Below are 25297 nucleotides of genomic sequence, written 5' to 3'. Positions count from 1 at the left end.
GGGTTGTTGTTGGTACCTGGATTGTTGTCCATACGATTTTCATGCACACTCACATTCACAATGAGGAACAAATTGGAGCCTTGCATTCACCAACCATGCATGTTTTGGCAATGTGGGAGGAAATCGGAATACCCGGAGAAAACCTACGTGGGCGCGGGAAGAACGTGCAAGGCCAGGGCCTGGAATCAAACCTTGCACCTCTATGAGGCGGACGTGCTAGCCAGTCGACCACCGAAACAATCAAACAATCCATGTCGCGACCTTTCACTGTAGAAAAACGTATGCAGCTGTTCTCCTCTTCGTCTATCCACTTTTATAATTGCCCTCATATGCAGTAGAATATGCATTTTTGATGGTGACCGAGCATCTCGGAAGCCATTGTCAAATATATGTTTCTTTGAGGACAAACTCTCAAGTGTTTGGAATGAAAGACGATTGCTTCTTTTTTGACCCAGCCATTTTTTTCCTGCCATTTTTTTAAATCTTCTGTCATTGGGGCCGTTTTATTCCTGGAGGACAGAGTGTTTTTACCCCGTAGTGGATTGCTCTGCTATGAATCTATAATGTAATCCCCCGACATGAGTAGACACCCATCATTCAAATGTTCCAGTGCATTACATTTTCAACCCATCAGGTATATGGGAAAGCTCATACATTGAAATCTGAGAACGTTATGAGGCGGAGTGAGAGCTGGTGTGCGTTGAGTGTGTGCCGGTGTGCGCGCGCGATTTCACTCGCAGGAATCCTGCTTTTTGTGCGTCGACAAGCATTAGCATAGGCACAGCACAAGCAGAGTGTACTGAGTGCGCATGAGTTGATGGCGTGCGGGTGCGTGTGTGTGTGCGCGCAAGAATCCGAACCTACTACTAGTGCATTGGATTGGCTTTGTGTGTACGTGCCTTAGTGTGTGTGGCATTTTATATAGAGGAAGTGCGTGCGCGTGTGTGGGGGCAAGGGGGCGTGGGGGTGGTGAATGTGGAAGTGAATTATGCCTTTTTCAGAGGGGAGGGATGCATATATGTATGCGTGTTTGTGGGGGATGGGCAAGTACATTGTGTGTATGTTCCCGAAGCGCGTGTGTGTGTGTGAGAGAGAGCGAGAGAGAGAGAGAGAGAGAGAGAGAGAGAGAGGCAGACATTTATTTTTATTTTAAAAATTATACATGGTGGCCTGGTGGTCGAATGATTAGCACAGTGAAGAGGTGTAGAGTTCAATTCCAGCTCCGGGCTTTCTGTGTGGAGTTTGCATGTTCTCCCCGTGTCTGCGTGGGGTTTCTTCGGGTGCTCAAGTTTCCTGCAACATAGTGAAAACGTGCGTGCTAGGTTAGTTGAACCCTCCAAGTTGTGTCCGCTGCCCCATTCATTATTATGGCTGGGATAGGCATCGCCCGTGACATGCCTGAGGAGAAGGGAATTAAAATATGGGTGGGGGGGGGACATTATATATATGTGTGTGTGTGTATATAAATAGAGAGAGAGAGAGAGAGAGAGAGAGATCTATGAGCATGCATTTTAATGATACCTTAAATGGGCACACTAAGATCCCTGAGCTGCTATTTACTGAGTGTGTGTGTATGTGTGTGCATATATTGTATAGGTTTGTCATGTAGCTCTAGCTCTCTGTAACAACGCAGTATAATTCTCGGTGTGAGAGAAGTAGATGTGTAATTCTACGTGCAAATCTGACCATCTGTTTTGCTGTGCAATGTGTGTGTACGAGTCAGTATGTTGTGCACATCTGTGTCAGGCACTCACCATTCATGTTAGCTCGGAGTGAAAGGCATCTGGTTCGCTTTGTTTCACACTGTAGTTCTCATTTACGGATGTTCTTTTCTTTTCTTCTCTCATTTGGGGAGTCAAGTGATGTTTCAGCATTTCGTCACGTTCATTCATCCGGCCATTCCTTTGTCATATTTTGCTGTCGACGTCTCTTGTATCTTGACAAGATAATGTTATGTCTAAATCATATCAACTCATTCAATGCCAAGGACGTCCCAGGTATATGTCAGTGGATTAAAAAGAAAATCACATGGTAGGTTAAATAAGGGTCAGAAAATGGCTGCCACTGAATGGGTTTTAATACAAAGCTGCATATGCAGTATGGAGATGGATGAACAAATTCTATCCTGTACGGTGCACTGACCAGACTCACCCGATATCCACAATAGCGTGCGAGTGTTGATTAAAACTGAGCAGGAATATAAAATCTTGGCTTGACGATGTTAGCATCTTTACACATGCATGACAGAAGCACAAAATACGACCAATAGTCTTTTCTGTACATGGACTAAACTTTGTATGAATGAAGGTTTTGTGGCAGGTGAGGTGGTGCTGTCAGAAGCGGCCCCTGATAGAACAGTAACAAAAAAAATAAAGAAAAATAATAATAAATAAAAAAAGAAAATTGTCTGGTATAAATGAACTGAATTTCATGAAACAAAAGTGATTTATGTTGAAAACCTACATGTGGTTTTGAGAGGATTTAGACCTGGCAGGATCCGACAGCTTGCCACCGCTACTCTTCCTGCATTATTTTGTGGGTTCAGTCTAATTCACGGTTAGTCCATCGGTTGTGAAGCCGATCTATATTTGACCGAATCGATGATCAAAAGGTTTGCTGAGAATCTGTGCTGAAAAGTTGTCCTTGTTTTGGTCCAAACAAAATGGGGTCGGTCGCTCTTATTTTGTTAAAAACAAAATCTTTTCCGGATCCGTTTATGCTAGCCCATGTCAGCTTGATGCCAGCGCTCTCTTTGTATGAGTGCCTGGCGAAGTAGCGGAGCTCCAAGCAGCGCGCGCCAGCAGCAGCAGCAGCAGCAAGATCAGCAGCAAGAGCAAGAGCAAGAGCACAGCATTCAAACTGTTTCAGTCGCATCTCAAAACACCGCGACCGTCACACAGACAGGCGGAGACGCGTCTTACAGTGAGTTATCCCGGTTAAAAATAGTTTTCAATTGATTCATTGTCAACGAAGACTCGTGTCGACTTGAAAGTTCGGGGAGTCATTGGAGCATGAAAACCGGCGTGGAGAGAAGCCCTTGTTCCAAAACTTGCGGGATCCTATAAAGCCGCCTTTTCACCTTCATTTCCCCAAACCTTGCAAATCCCCGCGAGTGACGTTGCCTTCCCGGAGACTCTCGTGGATGTTTCTGCTTACGGTTGCTCAGGGACCTCCCAACTTTATCAAAGAACAGAACAAAACGATCATTAGTTTATGGTTATTTTTTTATTTTATTTTATATTTTGCTAAAGGAAGAAAGCAACCAGAAGAATAAAACAGCGGAGGAAGCGGATGTATATCGGGCCATGGATGTGACAGTTTACCCGCCTCCTCCTCAACCCCTGACCGCGTCGGAGCACGGCCGACTCGGCCAGCTCTCCTACCTGGAGCCGGCCTTCGGGACCAAGGTAGGGGACGCAGAGCAGCAACCTTCTCGTGTTGCTCATTGTCTGGCAGAGGAGAGTCACCTTTGTGTTGCCCCCCCACCCCACCCCAACCCACACACACACACACTTTAATTAACTGTAAGGGTATTCATCTGCCTTGCCCTGCCAATGAAATAGTAAATTAATTGCTTTATTAACCTGAAGTTAATTATGGCCGTGACTGCTACAGCGGTCTATTGATGTCAAACTGTGATTTTGTTGGTTGGTTGTTTTCTCACTCATGTCATTTGAAGGCAACAAATGTCATTTTTGAGCATTTGATCATTTTCGGGGGAATTTCTTGATACTTGGTTAACTTTGTAGTCTGAGAAGCTCTTCCTCCCTTCCTGGGCAAGATAAAGGATCAGGGTTAGGAACCTGTGACTGGCCGAGTTGCGATTTTCTAATTTCACTGAAGAGTCCTGTCAAGGTTTTCCAGGCTGCAAAAGAAAATGCTTGTACTGGATATCCATCCATTCATAGCTGCATACAGCCGAGCAGCGATCCAAATAAGTCGTGTCAACTTTGTTTGTCGTCTGCGCTTCATTTCCATGATAAATACCGTGGTTGTCTTAAGGGAGGAGAAACGACCTCTTTGCAGGAGGGAAAAAAACAAACATCATCTTGTAATGCCCCCGTATTAAATTCATCAGGATATAATTTATGGTAATCCCTTATCGCAAGTCACTTTGGGATTGAGGAAGCTCAAGTCGGCCGCAGTGTTTTATTTCTGGCTTGACAAATAAAGTGACTCGCTTTTGCTCTCCAAGATGAAAGTGCGACTAGTTCGGCTCTGAAATAGCAGGCGAGCATCGTCCGAGGTGCCTCCGCTGAGGTTTCAGATAGAGGGGCCAAGTGGAGCATCTGTTCACGTTGTACGGTCGCACTCTTACATGTACGCACTTCAAGAGAGGCATGGCGGAACGAAGGTGATGCAAAGGACAAACCGGAGGCTGCCCATGATCGGGACACGGTACGGTACTTTGGCCCCTCTCGACCTCTGACCCGGAAACGGGGGCATTCTATGAAAATGCCACATTATTGTTGTTAGCGTCTCGGATGTTGGCCATGGACACTTTGAAGCCTTGCAACCTGCTGCTCTCGTGCATTTGGTTGCATGCGCCAAGGTATGCCGTCGTGCCCCGAGTGTTTGTTTGAGAAAAGATAGAGATGGAAGATCGAGGCTGTGGATGGAGAGCGGGCTGTGTGGTTGGGGGTAGGGAATGGAGAAAAAGAGAGAGAGAGAGAAAGAGAGAGAGAGAGTTGTTGGGGGTAGGGATGTTGCAGATGAGTGTGGTTGTAGTGGGGGGTGGGGCCGCTGAGGTTTGTACTATATTTCTCTCCCTGTGTCTTTTGATTCATGGCTCTGTCGGTCTGATAGACGAGATCATATTACTGTGTGGGGGGGGGGGCAGTGAGCAAGAGAATATAGAGGAGGACGAGAGACAGGAAAAGCACAGCCAGGCACGGAGGCGGTGAGACAGGAAGAGGGGAAAAGTCAGAAGAATAAGAAAGCAAATCGGAGGAGACCAAAGCAAAAAGAAAGTGGCGCTATTCAAAAAGAAAACGAAAAGAGAGGCGTGTCCTCCACATGTGGCAACATAAAGGACGCAGAGGCAGATTTTCCATCGCCATTTGAGCGGAGACAATCGGCAGCACAATGTCAAGAATCCGCTCGGTATCCCGCGCGCGATTACGAAGCCGAGGCTGCACACGCACCGCAAACTTCAACTTCCCATTGAGATGACCACATGTGCAGTGTCAAACTAACGAGTGAACCGAGCAGACTTTCCATCCCGCTTCCGCAGTTCAACCTCTAGTTTCAGAGGGGGAAAAAAAAAAAGCAGGTTGCCCTCTGATACAGCAGTGGTGTCCAAACGACGGCCCAAATACGAAAAATGACATTTGACAAGATTAGTTCAAAAAATTGAAGGCGGACAGACAGAGAGGTAACAGCAAACTAATTGCAAAATGACACAGAACCAACAATAAGACCACTTTTTTTTCCTCTTTTGTAGTCATGCCCCCCAGAAATGAAGTCACTTATGAAACTCTTGATCCAAAATGCATTTCCACTGACCTAATATCTGATGAACAACGTAAAAACTAAAACTAACAAGTGCAATTGCAACCACACTTTTACTCAGTTTGACATGGATCGAAGTGCGTTATGCATGCAGCGATTGTAACCATGTCGCAAAACATTTAGTCACAGTCTTGTGGAAAGCAAATAAAACTCATCTCTCAACACCCGGGAAGCAATCGGAACAAATGAAGAACCTTCGCAGCAATGCCTCGTCTTGCTGAGCATTTGCCCCTGAAGCACAAACGGAACAAGGTTGGGCGTCATGTCCCGAGTGGCAGCCCATTTTACAAAGTCTCACCCAAGCGCTTGCGTGGGAGGAGCTTTGAGCGTAGCTTTGTTTTATTTATGTTCCTTGGTGTGCAAAGACATGACGTTTCGCCGGTGAGGGTGCGGGGGGCAACCGAAAAAGTGCATCACGCGTTGGAATCAAATGCCGCTTCCGGACGGCATCGTTCAATGCATCGTTGTTTTCATGTTATCTGGGCTCACTAAAACAAAGCGCCCCCTAGCCGACAATATGGGAACTGCAGATGTTTTTTTTTTAAATATTAGATTGATCCCCGGGCGGATGGTCCGGATTCGGCCCGCTGGTCATAGGTTTGAAACAATGCTCTCTGCAGACGGCAGTATAGTATCCAAATGGATAACTTTCCAATGCAAGTGATATCAAATCTATTCCATTTTCCTTGAAATTGTCAATTTGACGTGCGCCAACATTCCCATTGGGAAAAACGTTTTTAAAACCGATGCGTGCAGTCATTCGGCCTTAACGTGTTTCATTTTTGGCATAGTTTTGAATCTGCAACAGTGCAATGCCACCGGAGATTTTTTTTTTTCTGCTTCAAGAAGGTCGCTATCTCTTTGAATCGGCTACTACAATGCATTTGATTTATTTCGACGGACTGAACAGGGCTCGGACTCCCCCCGTCCCCTTCTCCATAAAAGTAAACAGAGCGGTCGCAATCCATGCGAAAACATCTGATGGAGGCAATTTCCTGTGTGCTACATGTGTGAAAGGGCAACGGCGGTCCCGTTTCTCCGGACATTGTTTGGACTTCCTGAGATGGCTCGGCAATATTCGACATTCTTCGAGCGTTCCGCATGAGATGACGAGAGGCTCTTCGACCTGAGATAAGCATCAACGCAAAACCGGCACGGTGTGATTTTTGGTTTCCTTTATATATACGTAAGCGATAATTCTTTGCGTGAAGGATAACGAGAAGTGGACTGTTGCGGGATAATCGTACGGGAACCGTTTGAAGCATCGTGTTGTGGGTGCGCACAGGAAATCTTTTCATCGGAATACTTTTGAGTGAGTTCAGAGGAAAAAGGAGATGTCAAAAATGTCTCTTATTTTGGGTGCGGGCTCACCGATGAACGTCGCCAAAGTCGGGAACTAAGTGCCTTCGCAAGAGCAGGCTCGCCTGACCCGTGTGCCGGATTGCGGCCTTTCCGATTCATTCACGCAACGACTGTATGAGTAAAACCTTGTGAAAGGTCAATCGAGCGGAGAATGGAAATAGGGTGACTGAAACCTTGGCAATGGATTTCAAAAGTCAGGGGAGAGTGACAAGTGCATCGAGGCTTGCGTTGACACCAAAATCTGGAGATGCCAGTTGGTACGCCGGTTTTACCAAATATTGAGCCGCCAATCGTGTTCCCGGTTATTTTCACCGGGGTAAAAAACAAGTTTTGTGCAGTGCTCATCTGTTCAAGTGGACGGCGGCATCTGCACGCGGCGTTTATTAGAACGGAGGCCGATTGGAGGAAATGTTCGGTCGCAGCTGTTGAGAGGGGCGCCTTCCCCTCAATGCCAAGCCCGTGTATTATTTTGGTCTTGATCACAAACCCTCAGAGTGCAATCTAACTTACAAGTCGTTTGTCCTCGTTGGCGGAGATTTTTCACCCCTCCCCGACCCCCTCCCCGCCCACACTACAAATGCGCATTGATGACGGAGTGACACCGAGCCCCGTCGCGGCGAAAAAAGGCCCGACTTAGCTGAAGCACGCGGATGCGGAGACGCAGCGGTGAAGGGGGGGGGGGGGGAGAGCTATGCCAAAGGCAACAGATGGGGGGGGGGGGGGGGGAACGCAGAATTGCCAGAAGAGACTAATTATCCCAAGTTCATTTCCAAAACAAACACATTGCAATCAAATCATGTAACGCAATCAGCGTTGAATTGTCATGGGCGAGTGTGCGGACGGCATGCGCATGCGGCACGAAGGGCAAAAGATTTGCATCATTGCTTGGGGAAACCCCTCCGGAAAATCTCCTTTTTCCCCGTGTAATGATGTTTGCCAAAAGCGAAAGATCGTTGTGACGGACAAAGCGAATGGCAGCCGTGATGGCCCGGCCCCTCAAATGTACCAGAATGAAGGCAATTCCCAATGGCCGCCCCGCCACCAGCCACCACGCTCACCATATTTCAATCCGGAGACTCGACTGTGGACATGATCGTGACCACCTCCACATCAGGCATGCGCAGCAATTTTGAAAAAAAAAAAAAGGTTCACGGCACCTTCTCCAAGTGATACTGTTACACAGTCCTGAAAACAGGGCCCAAGTGGGTCCCAGCAAGGTTCCCCCCGACCCTCCCAAAAAGTTGCATCTGTGTTTGTTGCAAATCTCACCTATCAAAGAAAGGTGAACTCTCTTGAAAGACTGTCAGAAAAACATCAAAAGCAGAGCTGAGGTGTTCTCACAAGCCCATAAGCCTTACAAACATTCTCATTTATTTTATTTCCCCCCCCACCGGCTGAATTTATCTTGAGAAATAATCGCAACGGCCGTGTAAGGGCCGTGACCAAACAGCTGTTTCAGGATTTGTCCGTTTTCCATCCGCACACATTAAAGGATAAACATTCAAGTGACATCCTAAGAGCACATCGAAATTACACACACACACACTCTGCTCACAGTGACGGCGAATTGGGTTGAGCAAAAAAAAAAAAAAGTGTTTATATTGTTGCCATGGTGACAAGACTGATAAACATAAAATGGAGAGCTGACCTATCACAGCTGTGCGAATCTCTCTCTCTCTCTCTCTCTCTCTCTTTCTCTCTCTCTCTCTCTCACACACACACAGGCAGTCGGCCATCTCTGCCTATGCTAAGTTGATTTATGTTCTCTTAATGCACTTTGGAGTAAACCGACATGTACGCAATCCAGACCGGCCCAATAAATTCAGACAAAACCTTGAGGGTCAAACGGTGCTCTCGGGCTATTTTCACGTCCATCCATATGTAAGACGCGGCTTTGATTCCCCCGGACGCTGCTATGCAGCGGCAAAAACAAACAATTAGGCTTGACTGTGGTGGGGGGGGGGGGCACACTTTTCGCTGTAGGGTGACATCTGTTTGGAAAGACAAGGTGAAAACCCAACCGGGTTTGCGGTTTCAAGCGAAAGGGAATAAAAAGAATTTTGCTGCTTGACTCCTAGCCGGTGTTTTTCGCCGCTCTCCCCCATCCAAGCCTTTAGCAAGTGTATGTTTCGGCTGTCGAAAGCTTCTTCGTTTTCCATTGTCCTTCTCAGTCATCCTAATAGTCTCTCTCCACCTTTCTCCCCCTTTCCTCCCCCCTTCACTCCGACCCTGACCCACTTAACTGGCTGCTTGTTATTCAAACCTTTGCTTTCCCACACACGCGCACACACACGGATGAGGAGAGGTTGGCATGAAGGCAGAGAGAGAGAGAGAGAGAGAGAGATACACACACACACACACACACACACAAACCTCCATCTCTTTCCACTGTCACGTTTCAGTCGCAAAAGAAATTCATTCCGATTGGATCTGTGAATTCAAACCTGAGGATCAAATGCTCCTCTTTGCCCTTCTTTATGGACTTTCAAGCCGTGTCGGACAACGTTAACAATTTGGTCCATTTGCAATTCTTTCCCCCACAATTACGACGACTGCTTGTTAGTTCACCAGCGTCTATTTTGTATTTTATTATCTGATGATTCGACGAATCGGTGGAATCAGAATGATCGATTCTAAAACCACTCGATAGTGTTGAGAAATCTGAGCTCGTCGCCGTGAGGATTGTTCATGTTTGAATGCAGCCTTGTCAACAGTCACCCGGCAGCTGAAAACACCTGCTCTCATAATTCTGGGGGGGCGGCCGGGGGGGGGGGGCACTCACTTTGCTTACTCGGACTTTGACTTTGTTTCTACCGCGACCCACATGGAGCGGATACCTTCCAGAAATTCAACATTTCCTTTTCTACTCTTTCGAGTCATCGTTCTTTGGGCAGGTTGTCATTTTCCGACGCAAGTCGCCTTTCTTGTTTCCGTGCGAGCCTCATCGCGATCGTCTTTTGGCTTTCTGTTGGCTCTGTAAACCGACACGCCATTTGCATAACACCAGGCAGCTGGCAAGCGGAGGGGGGGGGGGGCAGTTACACCTGTCTACCTGTGTGTGTGCGCGCGTGCGTGTTTTTGTGCGCGCTCGTGAGCCTGCGCATCAGATTGTTTTACTTCTCCGCACCTGTTCAAACGGAGGACCCACGTGTCTGTTTGACAACCAAAACAATAATTAGCAGTGGAGGAAACCATCCAGTATTTGAATATTGTGTGAAAACAGAGGCTGCCACGGTAACATACCAAATCGATGCGGTCAAAAAGGGGAAAATAAGGAAGTAAATGCAGCATTGAAATGTGATTTCATAGAGCTTCATTTCTCGTAATCTCATCAGGTTTGTGTATTTGGAAGAAACATGTCTTTTCCCTTCGGCTAGTGAAACAGTTCACATGAATCGTAACATTCTCGCTTTTCGTTTGTCTTCTCTCCAGTTGGAAGGCGACGCCATGTTCCTGAATATGCAAGAAACGGGCCTTGACTATGGCGCAAATGACCAGGTTAGTTTTTCTTTCATGCTCCTTTTGTATTTGTCGAGGTACCAAACCAAAGAGTACAGAAAAATCAAAAGATATTATCATGGACATTGCAAACCAAAAAGTGTCAATGAAAGACGAGAACGGACATCAAGAGCAAAGCTACGAGTCATGTTATGGCTTGTCGACTTTGTTGTTTGTTTTTTTCCCTCCAATATGATTCTGCCCTGCCCTCTGGTTTTTGCCACCCATTCTATCCACACGCGTACCCAGGTGACCCCCTCACCCTATAATCGCAAAAACATGAGTGAAATTGTATTGCTTGCATTTTTTTTCCAATGTACACATTTGCTCCTTTTTGTTGTTGTCGTCGAATAAATTGACAACAAAAAGAAGACTGTGGTACTACATGCGCATACATCTGCAAGGAAGGAAAAAGCATCGCTGCACCTAAGAGTGCATTCTACAATGGGAAAAAAATTTTTGAAGTCAATGCTTTGTACATTTATTATTTCTTGAGTCGTTTGCCCAAATAAGCAGCTGCAAGCCCTGAATGAGTTTTATGAGAGCCGGCCGGGGGTTCCACTTGACTCAAAGGCCGCCATATTTGCAGCTCTTCCAGCTGAGGCTGGGAGATGACAACAGAGTCGCTCCTCTACTCTCTATCTATCTATCTATCTATATATATATATATATACAGCATATATATCTACTGTACATACATCTACCACTTGGTGTTTTTGTTTGACCTTTGGCCTTCGTCAGGCCTCATCTGAATCCCCCTTTTTTCTTTTTCTTGTCTCTGTACTTCCAGCAGTTTCGTGCACCACAGCCCCCTCAGCCCCTGAGCAAGGCAGCGCCTTCCAACCCTTCCTCGCAGCACTGGCGGAGGGACGCGCACATTGCTAACACACACCGTCTGCCTTGGGTGAGTGGACCACTAAACACACACACACAGACTCACAAACCGGTATCATAACATATTTGATAATAACTTTGTATTTAGACAAGCGCTTGCGATTGTCGCCGTATAAGGAGTTGTTAAAGCGAATGTTTGAATCCTTGCATTTTGACATCAGAAACACATCGAAAATTCACACGCAAATCCATTGAGGGTACAGAATACTTCGAAATAAGGTCAATAAGCACCTAAAGTAGTTGAAGTAAGAAAAAAAGTCTCTCTCATCATAAAACACTCAATGCAAGCACAACGTTGGAGTTGATGTGGACGTTGGGAATGACGTATGGCGTATGCGAAACTCGCATGCCACTGAAAATCACAACAGGAATAATTTCAAGAACGGGGCTTTGCAGAAAATAATGCCAAGAAAGAAAGAAAGGCAGCATGCCGACTGCCCTCCGCTCTTGTTTGTTGACGTGTTGTGTCACATCTGTTGACTTGATGTCACAGCCTGAACATCGCTAGCGTTTTTTTAGTTTCTTCCCTCCTGCAAGCTCTCATGAGTTTCCCGTTTTCAGCCCCTAGTTTACCTCAAACAACCGATTTGACAGCAGAGAACGATGTCGACGATAGAACGATCAAACGCGCCTCTGTTCGCAAGCAATTTGGTTGAGCGTCAAAGGATACTTTGAGGTCCACCCTGGGGCTAATCAGCCTTTACCATCACTTTGAATCAAGCGTACGCCCTCGAGGACGACGCACGGCGACAAAATCAGATGGACAATTTTTATTTCACTCTTTTAAAAGTCAACGTTCGCATGATCGCGTCTAAAACGTTGCAAAGAGGGCAGTTGGGTGCAGGTGGCCAAAAGAAAGAAAATGCGGCATTTGGAAATTGTTGAAGACATGCCGTTGGGCGAAATGTGCCAAGAATGGGGACACGACATCAACAAAAAGGACTTAATCCTGACTACATTAGTCTTTGGAGAAGCTCCCGGCGCAGGCTTTTGTGTCCGAATGAATGCGAGAGGAGAGACGCAAGGGGCGCTAATTTATGCACAACATGAAGAAGTGATGGAACAAACGCGACAGACGGACAAAACGTGTAATTTATTCAGCTGCGGTAGTTTTTAAAACTCCATTAGGGCCAGATTTGTTGCTTCGGACGGACCGGCTGACCCGCGTCACCGGGCTCTCCAGCTCAGAACTGACGTGGAGAGTGAAAAGAGTCCACTAGGAACTCTTGATAGCTGAACGGACGAGTGACAAATTTAGGAACGAGTCCTACGTGAGCGTCAAAACTGTGGCAATCACCGTTTCGGAGAACTCGACGTGTCGCCGCTCTCGGTGATGCTTGATGCTGAACTGCCAAAGTAAAAGCTGTGTTCACCCCACTGGGGGTCAGGCACTTTCCACCTTGTACCCCCAGAGGGGGGGGGGGGTAGATACGTCGATCGCAATCGACCGAGAGCTTGCCAAATGGTCCCAATTCATTCATCTTCCGAGCCGCTTGATCCTCACTAGGGTCGCGGGGGGTGCCGGAGCCTATCCCAGCCGTCTTCGGGCAGTAGGCGGGGGACACCCTGAATCGGTTGCCAGCCAATCGCAGAGCACAAAGAAACGAACAACCACTCGCACTCACACCTAGGGACAATTTAGAGTGTTCAATCAGCCTGCCACGCATGATTTTGGAATGTGGGAGGAAACCGGAGCACCCGGAGAAAACCCACGCAGGCCCGGGGAGAACATGCAAACTCCACACAGGGAGGCCGGAGCTGGAATCGAACCCGGTACCTCTACACTGTGAAGCCGACGTGCTAACCACTGGACTACCGGGCCGCCCTGGTCCCAATTCTTTTTTATTTATTTTTTTTTGGGGTGGGGGGTACCAGTGTACACTGCACTGCAATAATAAAGAGCCCCCAAGCAAACTATCAGCGCCCCGGGGAGGTGTGCCGCAGCCGGGACTGAGCGCGAGTGAAAGTTTGCTTATGAAAACGACCGAGTAGTCGCGGAGTGACAAGTTGAAGGAATAATAATTAAAAATGAAAGTTGAGGCATGAGGCCAGAGAGGGACGATTTTTCAAAAGAGCTTTAAAGGCGTCCACAAGTAAAATGTATTATTATCATTATTATTAATATTCTACCGTCAGGTCATAGAGACAGTCTTAGATATTTTGAAAAGACTGCAAAGTCTACTTTCTGAATGGAAAAAAAATGTTCCTTTTTTTTTTTTTCATTAAACAATCGGCAATCAACCAGCCTCCCAGAACAGAGCCCCCCCATTGTGTTTGACATTCGAGGTTGCACGCGGGAAGGATTTTAGTGCACTGATTGGCTGGAAGAAAAGTCACAGCGTTCGACTTCCTTGTGATGAGGTGGGACTGCCAGCACTCCAGCCTCCAAATGCGGGTTGCCCCAAATGGGCTTCTGCTCTCCACACACCTTCAACATTTGTGATTTTGTTTGTTTCTTCCGGTTTTTTTTTTTTCTGTGCGTGCGTGCGTGGCTCTCGGCTTTCATCGTCAACTGAGAAATCTCATCTTCCCGCCGTGACCGTTTCTAACACAGTGAGCATATCCATCATTCGTCCGAGGACTCGCAAGTCATGCAACTCGCCAGTCGGCGTCCCATTTTGGCTCGGCCAAAGCGCGAGAGAGATGAAAGAGAAATCACGGATGAGATTAGAAGAGCGAGTGAGCCAACGAGGGCCGGAAGGAGAAGGATGCTGAGCGATGAGGAGCAAAAGAGTCCGAGAGGGAGAGACCGGTGTGGCTAGCCAAGCAGAAAAGCTGTCACTCTCTATAAAAGATCTCGTCTGTCAGATTAGTATGAGAGGGCTTCTGCAACGCCGCCTCTTTCTTTGAGCCCTCGTGTCTCTCACTCTTCTCTCGCACCGTTCCCTCACCCTCCATTTCACTCACGTCGTGGCTCTCGGAATAGTTAAGCACGGAGAGCCCTCCCTCCTTTGGCATGTCACAACTCAAATGGATTTTCTTTCTATTCCGTTGTGAGGAACTGGCTTTCTACATAGAAAATGAGGGTGATTGTTTGCTTGACTTTGATTCAAGGGTGGCTAAAATGTGGGTGCTAATTACTGGTAGAAAGGAAGGGAGACAAAAAAAAACAAAAGCACAGAGATTCAGAGTTGAACACATTGTTACAATCGCAATGCGTGCGTTGATCCCTCGCCAATTTTGCGTTTTTTTTTTCAAAAATTAATAATAATAATTAAAAAAACAGCCCTATGGGCAGCCCTGTTGTTTCATGTTGATGCACCAGAGAGAAGCTTTCCCCGCATGCCCGACAAACAGCTGACGCGACTCGGCGGCTTTGTGCTTGCCTGAATCGTCACGTCCGAATTCCTGCGACCGAAGGAATTCCTGACCGATGTCAGCATATGGCCGAGGCTCATGAATAGGCGGTCGTATGTATTAATAATCACTAAAAAGGATGTTTGTTCTTCCATGCCGTGTTATGCTTGAGGACCGAGGTGGTGGCAATGTCGCAATGTGGATTGTCCGACCTTTAGTGAGCGGATGGAATAGTATTTGTAGGATGAAGATGACAGATTTTCACGGTCTCTGAAATCTCCTCGTCTTCAGTCCTACTCAGTGGCCGGTTTGGGTGATGACGACTTCAACATTCCACCCATCACCCCCCCCACGGCGCCAGAGCACATGCTGCCCCCTCATCCGCCCCACGATTCCTCCGGCGGAGCCTACCCCCCGCTGGATGGCGACAACGGCTCAGCTCCGCACCACCCCTACCGGCTGCAGGGGATGAATCTGGCCGCGATGCCCGCCGGTCAGGAGGGGGCGCCCGTCTTGAACCAAGATGGGGGGACGTTCAGCCCAGACGGGGCGGCCATGACCAGTACGCTCTCTGTGGTGAGTGGCGCTAAAATAATTCACAATTAAAAACCACCTTTGTGTTTCAAGCCATCCATTTTCTCAAAGTCCTCATCCCAGCCGTCTTCGGGGGCAGCAGGCGGGGGGACACCCTGAACCGGTCGCCCGCCCATCGCAGGGCACACATAGACCAACAACCGTCTGCGCTCGCAATCACCCCTCGGGACAATTTCGAGTGTTCTGTGAGCCTGCCATACATGCTTTGGAACGTGGGAGGAAACCGGAGTACCCGGAGAAAACCCACGCAGACCCGGGGAGAGAACATGCAAACTCCACTCTGGAAGGCCAGAACCCTGCACCTCGGCACCATGAGGTCCGTGTGCTCACCGGTCGTCCGCTGGGCATCCATTGCGGCCCGCTCGCGCTGGGTGGGGGATTGTCCCATCTGCGGCCCCTTCTCAAGGTTTTTCTTTTTTTCCCTTGATGGGGTTTTTGGAGTTGTTCGTCGCCCTCTTGGGGTGTTCCGGTTTTTAATATTTGTCAACTGTGGGCAGGTGAAGCCCTTCGAGACGGTTTGCGATCCAATGGAAATCAACGGGAATTGACTAGGCTTGAGCGCCGTGCCGCCTCCAAAACATGACTCGCAATATGTTTCGAAACTTCGGCAACCCCTGAAATGGACAAGCAGGTAGAAAATGGATTGATGGATGGATGCATCATTTCAAAGGAGAGTGAAGCATTTTTATTCTTTGAGTGCTCGCTGCCTTTCGGCGAGCCGCGGCAGCAATCATCACTCTTGAAGATCCATTTTTAATCTTGCTCTTTTGTATTTGTTTGATGGGATTGTGGAAGGCATTTTGTCAATCTAGGAGCTCATTCTTGCCGTTATTGCCCTGACTATTATCGTTTTTATCAGGATTGATTTATTCGCCACGAAACCCGAAACAAACTCATTTTAGTCTGCGATGAATGTTGCTGCTCATGAGTTCTGTTGGAGAAGCGATGAGACCAAGGAAAATATTTGGAGGGTGCCACACGACCTCATTGGAGGAAAAGTTGATTTTGAAACGTTTTCACTTTTCGACTTTTTGTCTCTGCTTGCTATCTCAGTTCCGACAACTGAAATAGAAGAACCGGTCGATGATATGGGCAGAATCGACATGATATTGTAGCGCAATAATTCTCACCTGAGATTTTAATAACTCCGAAAAATCTTAGGAGACTTCAGCAAAGTGAGGATCTAAATGTTGAGCTCCTTAGTTGTTGCTCATTCTTCTTAATCTTGATTTAGGTCATGAGACAACCTTTTCTCTTCTCTCTTCTTTCATTGATTTTTGATTTGCATTTCAGTGCCACAAATCTCTCATCTGCTGTTTAGTTGGCCTGAAACTTTTTTTTTCTCAGTGCCTTACTTTTTTTTCCATCTTTCTCTTATTTATTTATTTGTTCCCCTCTTTACATCCCCGCGTGCTACTATACATTTACTGCCAGTCCATGATTTATGGTTGCCTGGCAACTATGCCTGGCTCAGGCTCATCGGGGTGGAGAGAGCGCTATAGAGATTCAAGTCATCGTCTGTGTGTGTGTGTGTTTCCTATAGAGCTATGGCAAGCTCGTTCATATTGAGATTGCAGCCGCTCTTTTGGGAGATTTTGGCATATTTATGATGATTCGGAGAAAAGTGTGCTGTGAAGTACAAAAGCGCATCAGCAAATGACCTCACATTTCAACTCGCATACAGTAAACCATGGCAGCAGAGTGCCGATGTAAGATGCTGACCTGCAAATTACTGGTAGTAAGAAGCTCGAGGGCATTTTGTTCCACTGCTTTTTTTTTTTTCTTCTTGAGTTAACTCAGTTTTATTTCGTTAAGTGGTTGCGCATCATGAAATGAAATCATCTGGATCCAGATTAATTTTTTAAAGTAGACTATACACCTAATTGGTTGCGGGACAAAAATTAAACAACTGTGCATGCATATATATATATATATATATATATATATATTTTTTTTTTAAATAAAAAACACAGATCCCACATATAGTAACTGTAACAAAAAAAAAAGGATTATTGTACGAATATGGCCATTAAGATAAAATGGCCATATGCTTCCTCGCGAACCCAAAACAAACAAGTCCGTTCTTTTTTTGCTTCTTATTTAAACACACATGATCGAGAGCGGCCGAAGAGCAAAATTGAGAACAAATGGACTATTTTTCCATCCACTGAACAGTTGTGTGGCCCTGAATCTCAAAATTTTAAAACTGATTGCCACTCGAAAATCATTTGGTGGTACACAAAATATAACCCATCATATTTTAGAGGATTTGGTGTGCGTCTGACAGCAAACAAGAATCCTTTTCACTATGGAATAAAATGAGCGTGTCTCGAGGCAATATTTGAAGCCACTAAATGCCACCAAACCACGGCTTAGATATTTTCCACATTTTGGCTCGCCGATGCATCACTGCGACGCCTTTCTGGCTTGTTCGAGCGCTGACAGACCACATATGTCTTGGGAGACCGCAGCCGGTAATCAGGTTCCGGTAATGTGTTCTCAAGAGGGGCCGGCACACCAGACCGCATCCGCTATTAGGTGATTCGTACCGAGAGGAAAGTGTCAACGTCGGCATCGACCGACATCCACGAACATCTCTGACTGCAGCGGACGTTGGCTCGCGTAACTTTTGGTTTCCTGAGAAACAGGCACGAAATGTCACGAAATAACGACACACTGCAATTGTGAAGCTTTATAATGAGTCACAAGTTGCGCTTGTGATTTTGTGCCGTTTGACTGACATTTGGAATGTTTTTTTAAGAAAACTTGACACAGTTGCAGGAGAGGTTTTTATGTAGTTGATGTCAAAACACCACAAAGCGGAAACTCGCAATGTCCTCCAATTAACATCCTTTGTCACTTGTTCACGCAGATGCAACAAATGGTAAACTCTGATTCTCGGTTTACTGGCAGCCAACAGCCCATTGAAGCTGCACTCGGATCCAAAAACCCAGCGGCCATCAACCAAGCCGGCCAGTTGTCCACTATCAACCAATCCCAGCTGGGACTCGCCGCCAAGTCCGTCACCCACAATTCCCCATCTCCACCTGCAAGTAAATCGGCCACGCCGTCTCCGTCCAGCTCGACGCATGAGGACGACAACGAGGATGGCTTTAGGGTAAACACACACACACACCCGCACTATAGGCTCCTTGAATGCACATGTGTGTGGGCGTGCGCAGACATGCGCGCGCGAGATAAGACCCTCATTACCCCCCTGCACATGAAGTCAATGTAAATCAGCTCCCTCCCTCCCTTTTGGGTGACTCATACTGAAAAACGACATGTTCTTGCTGATATTCTGAGGAAATGAAACAATCACAGTTGCGTGGAAAAATATTTACCCGCTTTTTTTTTCTCTGTTCTCCCTGGGCGCGATGGAAAAAAAATGAGAAGGTAACGTTGGCTTCAGGCAAGGTAGAAAATGACTTTTTTTTTTCTTCCAAATTCACTCCCACACCTTGAAAAGTCGGCTGCTTACTTCAAGCTGCGGATGGTGTGTGACACGCCGAATTGCCCGCCAGTATTATTTGCTCACATTTTAATGACAAATTTGGGAGGAGATGAACACCTCAAGCACCTTGGAGTTCAAAATTTGGTGTTGGACCACCAAAAATGTTGCGTGTGGACCACCACACGCAACATTTCTCTCGCACAGCATAAGAACGTCATATCAAGCCAGTCAAGAGCGAACTTTTTTTGGGTGCGTGTAAAACAACAACATTCAGCCAGAACGGGTTTTGAGCATTTTAACCCCATCGCTCGGGTGCTTCCTTCGCTCATATCATCGCCGTCCTTTGTTTCGGCAGGGCAACGGAGGTGAGAAACGCCCGGCGACGTTTGACATCTCCAAGAAAGCCAAGACGCCAAAGAAGAAGAAGCGAAAGGACCCCAATGAGCCGGTCAAGCCGGTCTCCGCCTACGCATTGTTCTTTCGCGACACGCAAGCCAACATCAAGGCCCAGAATCCCAACGCCACCTTTGGGGAAGTGTCAAAGATTGTGGCCTCCATGTGGGACGGCCTGGGAGAGGAACAGAAGCAGGTATTTGCTGGGTTTGGTTCTCCCGCTGCCCGAACGAAAACTATTTTCGAATGGTGCCATTTTGAAAATATGAATGTGGATCATTTTTGCTTCCGGTCACATTTCTTTGCGAAGCCAATGACACACCGTTTGAAAAAGTTTTCCAAGTCTAAGATGGCCCCATTTTCGGAGCCCGACCCCCTTCATTTTCACGCCGGGCCAAGTCTACCGTACCGCGTTTGGGACTGCTTTGCGCTTCGCCGGGCGTTCCAGTGGGCGGAGCTAGCATGCCTCTGACAATTTGGTGGCGGTGCTTGGCGGAAAAACGGCCACATCATGATTCTTGTAGTTTAGCGTGTTTATGAAATTAGCCGACGGCGTTGATCAACCTTCCAGCATATATGATTGCCCAACTCAAGGGAACGCAGCCCCGACAAGTCATCAGTACAGTATTGGACCAGCGTGGAGCCCACGATTCACAATTACAGTCTAGAGAAAATATTCCTGAGCACCTACGACTGATATTTCCGTCACGGTCCAATGTGACGCGCGCTTATTAATTCAATTCCATCCGTGAAGCGATTTGAGTGGAAGCATTGCTCAAGTAGTGTCAAAAATGAAATGTTTGTGCCTGAAGGTATATAAGAAGAAGACAGAGACAGCAAAGAAGGAGTATCTGAAACAATTGGCTGCCTACAGGGCCAGTCTGGTCTCTCAGGTATCACACGAGCGCACACGTTCACGTACATTGCGATGCCTTGCGGGCATGACGGTGAACCGATCGTCTCTTTGGTTGTTCAGAGTTACAACGATCCGTGTGAGATGAAGCCGCCGCACTCTACCTCGTCACCTTCCTCTTCCTCCTCCGCCTCAATGTTCACATCCAAGCCGTCCGTCTACGCGGGCCAGCAGCCTCCCTCCGGCTCGCTCGCCCACCCGGGCATTTACATGTCGTACCCTCACCCGTCCAACCTCAGCCACCACCCCCCGAGCCCCGGTCTGGGACACCCTCACCTGGCCCCGCCTCACCCTCAGATCCACGCCCAGCTTCACGCACTGTCCTCCGGAGGAACCGTGCCGCGACCCGGTTTGCCTCACCAGGGGGCGCTGTCCCTCGGCGCCGTGGTGCAAGCCTCCACCCCGCCCCACCGGGTCAGCCCCCCGCTCCACGGTCAAGCTCACCTGGGGGGGCTGCACAGTCCACATAGGCAGCATCAGCAGCTCGGCGCGCACTCACTGGGAATGGCGCACTCTCCGGCTATCACGCAGGTCAGTCGCTGCCTATCAACACCTTTGAAAGTCGTTTTTTTTTTCAAACGGGGGCTTGACAGGACCTGGGCTGCCTCAGCTGGTCCCCCAATAATCAGAGCTCACCGACGATGCCGCTGCATGCTTTCTTTATCAACTGTACGATGAGTGCAGACAAGCGCCGTTTCGACGGCTTGAACATGGAACGCGCCGGTCCAAATTCATTTTCCAGCAGTGAATTGCTCAATATATATTGAGGATAAAATGGCGCTGTCCAAACATCGTGACCGATTGTCACCAAAATGTATCTGCACGCATATATTTCTCATATCTTGAAAATATTAGAAAACACACAATAGATTCTTTTTTTCTATTCACATCGCAAGGTTGCCTCGTAGATTGAAACCATTCCATCTCTTAATGACCCCAAAACTGGAGCCATCAACCGTACACAGTATGGACCACAGACCGCCCCCCCTCCCACACACACACACACACATTCCTGTACATCCTCCAATCCTTTTCAAGAGAACAGCACAGTCAGCTTGCAATCTGCTTGCATTCAATCACGTATCAGCCTGCATTCTGCTTAAAGCACAATCGACTCTGCACTTGTTGCCCAAAAAGCTTGAATGATGATGTTTGCAGACACACGATTCACTTCAATGCACCCATAAATGTTTTCTTGCATGACATTTGTTTTGCGCTGTAAAAGTCAAGATTTTATTTCAGCTTTATGAGCAAATGTGATTGACTGAAACCAGTGGCGGGCCGTGCATTTCAACCTTAGGCCTTCAGTGACGTCACATACATTAACGCAATATAGGCTCGTCAGGCGGCACTTAATTTCAGGAGCATTTAAAACCATCAAGTATGAATTCACAATTAAGAGCAGGAAACTAAATTTACAGATATTGTCAAAAATTAAAAGATTTAAAAAATACTGAATAACAAACAAGTCTGTCCAATAAATTGCGCAATGTCGCAGTTTCATATAAGACACCAACCACACAATAACAAAACCAACTATTCTTTGAAAATAAAATGAAAAGATCATTTGCATTTTGAGAATAGGCTATACAACTGCAAATAACTGAAAATGTTGAGCAGCTTAGATTGAACGAATTTTAGTGCACAAAGCTGACTACAATGCGCTATTATAAATTGCAGGTGAGCTGATTTATTTGATACATTTTTATATCTTTGTCATTTTATTTCGTGACCATTAATACTAACGAAATAAAATAAAAAGAAATGTAAAATAAAATTCATTTACTCACCAAAGTAGTGCCTGTTCACTGAGCTGCAGATTTCCGCGAGTGTCCCCAAACGTTCCTAAACGCACCGTGGCTTGTAAGTGCCTCGGCGTGCTCTGATGTTTCCTTGCTGCCTTGGTAAAAGTACTTAAATTGGTAAATCCAGTGGAAGGTCAGTCTTGAAAATTGTTTGGAAAGTAGTCCGACATCCAGATCAACGTCTTCTCCTTCGGCCATTTTGGGTCAAAATGAAGCAAGGGCTCCCTCTAGCAGGCGATGTCAATCACCGAAAGCGCACGTCCAGTGTCGACGTAAGCCGTAGGTGTCAAACTCAGCTCCTGGAGGGCCGCTGTCCTGCATGTTTCCCCAAGTCTCCCTTTTGCAACGCACCTGATTCAAATGATCAGATCATCAGCAACCTCTGCGCAAGCCTGACATTGAACTTGTTCATTTGAATCAGGTGTGTTGCAAACAGGGAGACTTGGAAAACATGCATGACAGCGCCCCTCCAGGACATGTGTTTGACACCTATGACGTAAGCCCTTCTAGCTGCCCCTGGTACGCAGACTCGTGATCTGATTGGCTATTGCAAATTGACTGTGCCCGTTCATTTACAGCTCTTTTTAATCTGAAGGCCTCCAGCAAGTTTAGTTTACCTGGCAACACAAGCTATCTGAAATATGATTGGTTAAAAACTCTACCATAATAAAGTTATTTATCGAGTGGCTTTCAATGTTATTTAAAATAACATTGAAAGCCACTCGACTAAGTGGAAATAATATGACGTAAAGAATACAGAGAATAATTTAGATGACATATTTATGAAAATAAAAACAAATTAAATTTATGTTATTCTCAGAAAAGTAAATGTAATATATTTACTTTTCTGAGAATGTTTAGGCCAGCAGAGAAGGCCTTGCTGGCCCTGACGGAACATCACTGACTGAAACGTATTTCTCATTTGACTGCATCTCGCTTCCCTTTCCCATTTGAAGATTTATATATACATAAATAGAAGTGTGTGTGTGTGTGTGTGTGTGTGTGTGTGTGTGTGTGTGTGTGTGTGTGTGTGTGCGTGCATGTGTTAGTAGAGGCCCAAACTTTTTCTTCTCCTCTGAGTGGGGAGTGAGGAGAATTGTGTGTGTGTTACGGGTGGGGGTGTGGGGGGGGGTAAAGAGACAAAAGAGGCAGATGGGGTCTTTGTGAAAGAGTGAAGGAGAAGAATTTGCTCAACAAAAGATGAATAGGTGAGGTAGAGAAGGAGAGGGGGAGAACCCAACCACCTGCTGTCCTCCTCTTTCACACACAACACTCCGATTAACTTCCCTTTCAGCCTGCTGTCTCAATCTGCGCGTGCGCACACACACACTTCACGGCACCGGCTGATTTGACTCTTGGAGCATGGTGCCATAAGAGGTCTTGGCGCCCGTCCGCCTCCCTCTCCCTCTCTCATCTGCTCGTCATCCTCCTCCCGCAGTCAGCGACACACTCCAAACGGTGTCGTCGCTCAACTTGATGGCTGCTCTTCTCCGCCCACAAATCCACCTACCGCCACGATGACGCGTACACTCGGTCAACTCTGGAACAGCCTTTGCAATCGGGAGTTTCGGCGTCCGGCGCTCGCTGACGTTTCTCTGAACGCCGGTTGACTCCCCGGTTTGATGCGATTTGTTTCCAGGCCTACTCGCTCCAGCCCGAGTATCAGCCGATCGGAGGAGGTCTGATGAATAGCGGAGCGGTCATGTCATCATCGGTGGACTACCACCAGCTGAGTCGACACATGGCCAACCATCAGCCATCTCTCGACTGGAGCGGAGATTACCACGGCAACGGGTACGTGTTGGGGAAACATTGCAAGTGCAGGGAAATGGGCTTCGGTTTCTTCGCGTGTGCGCCGATCGGCGCGTTCCCACTGCCGCAAAGTAAGATCAACTGAGATGGGTTTTATGCGGCTGACGCCGATTCCAATATTTGGCAGAGGGAAAGTTATGAGAAGCGTTTTTCCGAGTTGCGCTTTTGGAATGTCACATCTCAGGCTTTGCTAAATGTTTTTCCCAATTTTGTCTTCTGTCCTCCAGAGGTCCCCAACGAGATAAAACTTTGTACCTGAGTTAATTTCAGAACAACGTGACTCCCAACGTCCTTCGCCTCAGTACGGTGAGACCTCGTTCAAACCTCTACGGGAGCCAGGCACTCAAGCGGACTTTCAGCGGAGCCCCCCGCCCCCCCAAAAAAAGACAAAAGTACTGACTAAATGTTGATTTACGCAGAATGGTGTACAGTAAGAGCTGACAGAAAATATGAGAAACTCAACGAATGGCGCCACATCACTGTGTCCTAGAGGAAACAGAGAACAGGTCAAAAAAGGAAGCCCCCCGCCCCCACCCCACCTGCACATAAATTAGTTAGACCAGTTAAATTTTATCTCCTCCTTAAGTGTATATAGATTCTAAATGAAAGGATGTGTTACACAAAGGAAGGGTTTTTCTGGGTTGCTTTTTTTTAGGCCTGAGCTCTGAAGAGTGAAGGTTGGTGTACATAATGTCATACAGGAGCCCTCGCAAGCGGGTCATTCTAGCCGACTGCGACAAAGCAGTATTAAAGGATCACGCTTAAAAAGAAAAAGGAAAAAAAAAAAGGAAAATGGCATTGTCATAAATTGATACAATGTTACTAGAATACGGAGTTCATTTTCCAAGATAATGAATGCACCATTTTGCCCCTGTGACATTCCAACTTCATTCTCTTAACATGAAGTATTTATATTCTGGCACGTTTCATTTAAGACTGTTTTTTCTTTCTTATCTTTTCAGCGTGGCCCTCATAAAATTCTTATCAGCCCCCCACCCCCCCAAAAAAAATACAAATAAAAAATAAATCTACCTGTTTTTTTTTTAATCTGAACTGGACTACCCGTTCTAAAAAGTTCTTAAGAGCGCTTAAGAATCCTGTCAGCTAAATGTTCATGCTGTCCCTTCTAAATCCATTGAGTTCGTTTTTTTTTTTTACCTCCATCGCTGCAGCCAAAGGAAAAAGAGCACAGCACACACAAGCCCGCGATGTTCTCTCGTCGTGACGCTCTCGCATCTGTTGACCACAAAATGTATTTAAGTCCTTGATATGATGAAATGTCAACTACTTATTTGCTGAATTCAAAACTTGATATGATGGCGGCTCCTCCTCCACATGTCTGTCTTTCCGGTTTTCCAGAATTGGTTTGGACCCAAAATGCGTACGTGCTTGCGTTCATGAGCGAGCGTGCTGGAGAGAAAGTGGAGTGGTTGATATCGAGGAGGAGCGCGCTCTCTTTTGTCATCTCGACTTCTCTGTGCGCAGAGGCTATTTATGAACCCCCAAACTATTGCTTTGTTGGCTGTGTTTCAATGTTTTCAATCAAGTTATGTTTTTAGTGTTCAAGTCTTTTTTTGCTCGCCTTGTATCTTTTTTTTTTTTTTAAACGTGTTTTGGGGCAGATGAAAGGACTCTGGGCAACTACCATGAAGATTTTCTTATTTTTAGAGTCTAAAAAAAAATGTGTTTGACAATAAAGTCAGTGCTGCACTCACATGCAGTCATTACTCCCAACTCTTGGTGTTGTTTATTTTCTTAGCCATG

At 46.8% G+C, this 25297-nt stretch overlaps 1 protein-coding gene across 4 annotated transcripts; it reads left to right on the top strand.

The window, feature by feature from the left end:
- The first annotated feature begins 2755 nt into the window (after nucleotides 1–2755).
- On the top strand, nucleotides 2756–25267 carry tox (thymocyte selection-associated high mobility group box). Of its 4 annotated transcripts, none has more exons than XM_052087960.1 (11): nucleotides 2756–2922; nucleotides 3252–3407; nucleotides 10306–10371; nucleotides 11162–11275; nucleotides 14854–15138; nucleotides 18029–18274; nucleotides 18966–19199; nucleotides 19816–19896; nucleotides 19980–20447; nucleotides 23361–23515; nucleotides 23761–25267. In XM_052087960.1, exons 2-11 carry the CDS (start codon nucleotides 3306–3308, stop codon nucleotides 23795–23797), a joined length of 1788 nt encoding a protein of 595 aa, XP_051943920.1. In that variant the 5' UTR covers nucleotides 2756–2922; nucleotides 3252–3305; the 3' UTR covers nucleotides 23798–25267. The 4 variants fall into 4 exon arrangements, with proteins under 4 accessions (XP_051943920.1, XP_051943918.1, XP_051943921.1 ...); XM_052087958.1 differs by having other exon boundaries at nucleotides 2798–2922; nucleotides 3256–3407; XM_052087959.1 differs by having other exon boundaries at nucleotides 2799–2922; nucleotides 3256–3407; nucleotides 11165–11275.
- The last annotated feature ends 30 nt before the right edge of the window (nucleotides 25268–25297 follow it).

Source organism: Hippocampus zosterae, chromosome 15, assembly GCF_025434085.1.
Source record: "Hippocampus zosterae strain Florida chromosome 15, ASM2543408v3, whole genome shotgun sequence".
NCBI classification, from domain to species: domain Eukaryota; kingdom Metazoa; phylum Chordata; class Actinopteri; order Syngnathiformes; family Syngnathidae; genus Hippocampus; species Hippocampus zosterae.
The sequence above is the reverse complement of the archived record's forward strand: the minus strand, read 5'-3'. Positions and strand labels throughout refer to the sequence as shown.

Bases quoted from the DNA above. Each gene is read 5' to 3' on its own strand.
- tox (XM_052087960.1), top strand. From the start codon at position 3,306: ATGGATGTGACAGTTTACCCGCCTCCTCCTCAACCCCTGACCGCGTCG. The intron at 15,139-18,028 runs GTGAGTGGCGCT...TTGTTCACGCAG, and splicing joins TGACCAGTACGCTCTCTGTG to ATGCAACAAATGGTAAACTC. The intron at 20,448-23,360 runs GTCAGTCGCTGC...ATTTGTTTCCAG, and splicing joins ACTCTCCGGCTATCACGCAG to GCCTACTCGCTCCAGCCCGA.